The sequence below is a fragment of the Alligator sinensis genome, unplaced genomic scaffold (assembly GCF_000455745.1).
Source record: "Alligator sinensis unplaced genomic scaffold, ASM45574v1 scaffold273_1, whole genome shotgun sequence".
NCBI classification, from domain to species: domain Eukaryota; kingdom Metazoa; phylum Chordata; order Crocodylia; family Alligatoridae; genus Alligator; species Alligator sinensis.
The window spans coordinates 682,228-688,141 of record NW_005841943.1 but is presented as its reverse complement, the minus strand read 5'-3'; the positions used below and the strand labels follow the sequence as shown (position 1 = coordinate 688,141).

General features: G+C 49.9%; 1 protein-coding gene across 12 annotated transcripts in view; it reads left to right on the top strand.

Annotated features, from left to right (window-relative positions):
• The first annotated feature begins 357 nt into the window (after positions 1 to 357).
• Positions 358 to 5,914, top strand: part of INTS8 (integrator complex subunit 8) — a 46,522-nt gene continuing 40,965 nt past the window's right edge. For 11 of the 12 annotated variants that reach the window (XR_003093164.1, XR_003093162.1, XR_003093168.1 and 8 more), the window contains exons 1-3: positions 358 to 553; positions 3,613 to 3,787; positions 5,368 to 5,508. Coding sequence is in view for 5 of the 12 variants with exons in the window: in XM_025199423.1 (XP_025055208.1) it covers positions 424 to 553; positions 3,613 to 3,787; positions 5,368 to 5,508 (446 nt within the window). In the remaining 7 variants the exon portion in view is untranslated. The remainder of the gene's footprint in view (positions 554 to 3,612; positions 3,788 to 5,367; positions 5,509 to 5,914) is intronic. The other variant, XM_006019983.3, reaches the window with a different exon arrangement.

Sequence of the window (5,914 nt, the reverse complement as noted above, 5' to 3'; positions counted from 1 at the left end):
CTCGATGCAGACCGGGTCCGATGCTGCCGCCCCTCATGCCCGCCGTGGTTTCGCTGTCCTGTGCCTATAGACGAACATTTTTTTTCCCCTCGGAGGAGGCCGGGAACCCATCAAGACAGAAACCTGCGCTGCTCCGCCCACCCCCAGCCCACGCGGGGCCCCCTCTCTGAGGACGCTACTCGGAAGTAGCCGCGGACCCTCCGCGCTAGGAGGGGGCGGGGTCTCCCCGAGCCCCACCGCCTGCCTCCCCGAAGGGCCAATCAGACTGGGGGAGCTAAGCAGATACCCCACCCCCTCACCGACTTCCCCGTAAATGGCCAATCACAGGAGGACTGGGGCGGGGCTGAGCGGAGACCCCACCCCTTTCGGGGCAGCGAGGGCGCTGGCGGCCATCTTGGGTGCAGGCGCCGGGCCTGGGGCAGGATGAGCGCGGAGGCAGCAGACCGGGAGGCGGCCACGTCATGCCGGCCGTGCACCCCGCCGCAGACCTCCTGGTTTGAGTTCCTGCTGGAGGAGGCGCTGCTGGAAACGCATCTGCGCAAGGCCGCGCCCGGTCAGTCCCGCTTCGCCCGCCCGCCCGGCCTCCTCTCCGCGTCCCGCTGCGGGCCCGGCGCTGTCCCTGGGCGCGGGTCCTGGGCCTGTCGGCTCTGGCCGGTTCCCGCGTTTACGGGCTCCTGGCGCAGCTCTTCCCTCCCGAGCGGGGCTTTCACGTAACCAGTGCCGGGGGTCGCGCGAGCCCGGGTGCGGCCCCCGCCTGGGGAAGGAGAAGTAACGAGGGGCTTCCCTGCCCGGCCGCCCGCTCAGTTTACACAAGAGGCTTGAGGGGGCGTGGGAGGGATTGAGGGTGAAGAGAAAGCCAGTCGGGATGTATTGAAACTGGCTCTTGCACTGCAAGAACAAGTGGTCATCAAAGGAAACCAGCAGGTAGCAAGTTAAGACTAACCAAAGGAAGTTGTTCACCCAGCGCGGCAGTGGAGGGTGGCACTGGGGGCGGCAGATGCTGGGGAAGCTGACAGCTTAGCTACATTTAAAAAGGAGATTGGGCAAATTCTGGGAAGAAAATGGCATCGGTAGCTATCGAGCCTGGGAAGTAGCGGGGCGGCCTCTGAACTAAGACTTCACAGAGTTTCAGTGCTGGAGGCTGCAAGTGAGAGACGAACAGGGGGGAAACCCTGGTCTTGCCCAGTTCGCTCCCCCTTTCTGCTGCTGCTGTGACACACAGGAAAATGGGCAAAATGGGCCCGTTGTCTGACCCAGCCAGTGGCAGTTCTCACGAACGATGTGTGCCCCTGGCAGCTGGGGGGACACGGCGGAGCTGGTGGGAGCGCGGGGGTAGTAAACAGGGAGCTCCTGCAGACGCTGCTGACACTGTCAGCAGTGATGGGGGCAGCGCCAACCAGGGGTTGACAACCACCCACAGATGTTGCCGGCAGCGTCCAGCAGTGATAGCTGACTGCCCACAGACACCGCTGGCGGAGTTGGCAGCGGAGGGATGGCAAGTGGCGACTGTCAGCAGCACCTTTTCGTATGGGATGCACGTGCACCCGTGTGCACGCCCTACGCGTTGCCATTGGCAGTTCTTATGTCCTTATGTAATAAATGTCTGGGAGGCACTATTAATTTCCCTTTTAAAAATACTTATCTGGCATTGTAAAACCCCACAGTTTTCTGAGGGACTTGGGTAAGTTTGTACATAAGCAAGATTTTAAATTAAAATATTTTGTGTCAAGATCTTGTGTCCTCTTAAACACATGGTGCTGAAATAATCTCTGTTTAGAATGCGGAAAATGTGTTTTCCTGGGATGTTAGCACAACAGAGATTGCATTAAGGAAGTTCCTTGGAGGTCTCTGAAGGAGACTAAGACAATTGTACTTTAATTTTTTTAAGTTAAACACTGGAGGTGTTCAGGAAGAGGCTGGGCAGCCACTGGTTGGGGATGATATAGGTGTGGCTGTGCCTGTTTTCTACCATTTGCCCTGCTTCTGGGCATTGCTGGTTGCTCCCACTCCCCCACCTCCCCCCTTTTTTCCTGCTGTACGTGTCAGGGTGTTTTTAAGCCTTTGCAGAAGCATTGGGTGTTACCTACAGCTAAGACCGGGCACTTTGACTGAGGTGTGCCGATTCTCCTGCTAGGACTGAAACCGGAGGTTCCAGCCTAGAGAGCCTTCCCCTCTGCTCAGGGTCAGACCAGTTGCCATTTTGGGGGTCAGGAAGGAATTTTACCTCATGGTCAAATTGGTATGAATTGGAGTTTTTGCCTTCTTCTGTAACACAGGGCCTGGCCCTTTGCCCAGGACCTCTTGAGCATATATTGATAACATTTTATAGAATTGGGACATTAGCTATCATGGTTCCCCTGCTTTAGGTGTGGTAGGTTAGAGGGTTAGGTTTACGTGCATCAAAATTGAGGGGAGTCTTATGTAGAGTTTAGATTATGCTTGTAGAGTTGCACTGATACATCGGTCAGATTATCAGATCAGTACTGATATAAAGAAAACTGGTTCTATCGGGTATTGGCAGGATGGGTCCGATAATTTGGCCGATAAATGCCTGTGCTGCACTCAGGCAGCAAGGAACACAGTGTGGAAGACTGCCTCCAGCTGGTAAATCCATGTGGTGCAAGGGGAGGGGAAGGGCGTGGCAGGGTCAGATTAACGCCCCCTGCGGTGAGGGAGGGGGCAGGGGAAGGCACTGCTTGGGGAGGGCCGGGGAGGGGGCAGAGCCGTGGCTTGTGTGTTAAGGCGGCTCCCGCTGCTGCTTGCATCCTAGGAGGGTACGGGGGGGGGGGCGTGTGCCCCCCAGATCTGTGTGGCAGGCTCTTTGTGGCAGGGGCTGGGCTCGGAGCAGGCGCTGGCAGCACTGGGACAATGCTGCATTCACCCCAAATTTCACCGCCACTCTGCTCCTAGTGTCACCGCTGAGGCACAGCCCCGGCTCTTCCTGGTGCATGGGTGGAGGCAGAGCATTGAGCTGGGGCTGCGCTGGGCAGCTGGCAGCAGCAGCACTGGGAGTGGAGCAGTGGTGAAATTTGGGGTGGATGCAGCATCCTCCCAGCCCCGCAGGTGCCTGCTCCGAGCCCAGCCCTCGCCAAGAAGAGCCCCACACATTCCTGGCTACAGCGCACCCCACTGCACACATCTGGAGGCACATGTGCCTGCCCTCCCCAAAAAATCTAGCGGTGCACCCCTAGATGGTTGGATAGGGATCTGCGTCAGGCAGGGGTTTGGACTAGATGACTTCCCTTCCAGCCCTATTCTCTATGACCTTAAATTCTATAACTATGATATAGAAGCTTTGATAAGAGCTTGAAGGCATTCACTCCTATTCAAAATTAATATTTAACCCATTTGTTTCCCTTCTCTGACCTGACTGGGGATAGACTGTGGGCTCAAACTACGTGGAAATGTTCTCATTTGGTGGATCAGTTCAGTACAAAACTCTAGTCAATTAGATGATGCCTTCAAGAAAAAAATACTACCAAAAAGCCTGCTTTTTGTACATCATTCATGGTTGAAATTTCAGTATGCTGTATTTTGTGTCTTTCTCTAAAAATGAAGTTTAAAAAATGGTTGCTTTTGTTTTGTTTTTTTTTTCCTGTTTTTTTTTTTTAGATCCATCCCCTGTTCAACTGATTATCCAGTTCTTGGAACAGGCTTCCAAACCTTCACTGAATGAACAGAACCAGGTTCAGCCGCCCCCTGATAACAAGAGAAACCGTATTTTAAAACTTCTTGCTCTTAAAGTTGCTGCACATTTAAAATGGGACTTGGATATACTAGAGAAAAGGTATTGCCTGTACATTTCAAGCTGAATTATTACACTGACACAGTGGTGTTTAGCCTTTTGGCCTTGTAAACCAAGCAAGTAGTGTGGACTGGTCTGCGGGTCAAAAGTGAGGTCAGTGAATGGGTTTGAGCTCTGCTCTGCCTGGGTCTGGCCCTGTAGGATCGATGTACTGCACAAGGCCATGGTGTATAGCCATTTGGTCTAGAAATTTAGCAGCAGGGGAGTAGTAATTAACACTACCACAGGTCTGCCATCAAACCTTTGAGGCTGCGGGGACCCTAGTGAGCCTCATGATGCTGCACTGTGGGCCAGAAATGGCCCACAGGCTGAGAGTTGAGCACTCGTGAACCGACATATGGTGAAAATTTTTCTTTATTTTAACAAGCTGGTGATGGGCTCTACCCTTTGTTCCACCTGTGTCTTGTTTTAAAGTGCTTCATAAGAGAGGTATCTGAGCTGATTCCAGTATAGCGGTTTTATCTTTTGTGAGCATGTAAAATAAGAGTCTTGATGAAAAGAACCTAGGTCTGTAAAGAGGATGAATACAGTGCCTTTAAAATGAATTAACATAGCAGTAATTTAAAAAGAGAGCAAGCAAAAACTGTTGTATTAAGATGTGCGTGTGACTTATCTAAGTAACTTTTCAGTCTTACTCTTGAAAACCTTTGTCTTTCTCCACCTTATCTTTGCTTCATTTGTCTTCTACTGAACTGTAAGCTTTCCAAAGTTTAAATTCTCATAATTTTTAGTTTTGAAGAATCCAGTAACTTAACTGAAAAAGTCTAAGACCCAGTGCGTTCTTTAGAAAGCTGCATAGAAGCTTACTACTTAAAATGTAATTTGGAGCATATGATTTTCTTCAGAACCAATTTTATGAAGTGGGGTGGGTGCTCTTATGTATGTATTTTTAGTTATTCTCATTTCTCACTAATCTCTGGTGCTTGAATGCTTGTTGTATTTTTTCTAAGTGTGCAGTCAGAGTAAGTTGCCTTAGTCCTCTCCCAAAGGACAGTATATTCTTTAATATATTTTTCTGAAATCTGAGAGTTGATGAGCAGGAAGTGGTCATTTATTTGGACAACAGACTTTCTGTATGGCAAAGTCTGAATTGCAGCTACCTTTAAAATCCTAGATCAGTGTTTCCTAACCTTTTCCAGCCCAACGCACACTTACATCAATAAAAATTTTCCATGGCACACCTTTTAAGGCATTCCCCATCCTCATACCTATTGAAGTTCATTGCCGTGGCAAAATTCTGTGGCACAAAAGTATGTAGTCAGAAATGACCAGGTGTGCCTTGGCACACTGGTTGGGAAACACTGTCCTAGAGTGATGCTTTCCTGTCTTCTCAAGGTAGCTACCGTTTCAGCAGACTGACACCTCAGTGGTAATAATGTCCACTGTCATTCAGTTGCATATCTTTCAGGTTGTCTTGAACTGGGAGCAACCCCTCTGTCTTTAATGTGTATTAGTATGTGCAGTTGCTTAGGATATAAACTAGAAGCAAGACTTTTACGTGACATGTACAATCCTATTTTTTTTCTCTCTTCTCCCTCCCCCCCCCCCCCTTTTTTTTTTAGCTTGTCAGTTCCTGTCCTGAATATGCTGCTGAATGAACTTCTGTGCATTAGCAAAGTTCCTCCAGGAACTAAACATGTAGACATGGACCTGTCCAGCTTACCCCCAACCACTGCAATGGCTATACTGCTGTACAACAGATGGTAAACTACTCTTCTTGGCTAGGCTACTATGATAACTCTAGTATAAGTGGAAATATTTGCTTAATTATTAGGACTTTAATAGTGGTACCAGATTAGGTGTTAAAAGGAAAGCTGAACTTCTTTGTTCTGATGGGTATCCCTATGTGTATATACAATATATAGTGTTGGCTAACAATTTTGAAACTTTACCTTTCACTTGTATGTTATGTATTCAGATAAGAGATATAAACTTCACATCATCTGTAATTGTAAAGGTAAATGTATAGCCTGTGTCCAGCTTCTAACTCTGTTGGGGAGGCAAGGGGTGGTGGGAAGGAAAGGGTGGGGCAGAACGGGGCCCCTGTAGTGAGAGAGGGAGTGGAGCTGTGGCTGAGGCAGGAACTGCCCAGCTGGGATGGAGGCATGG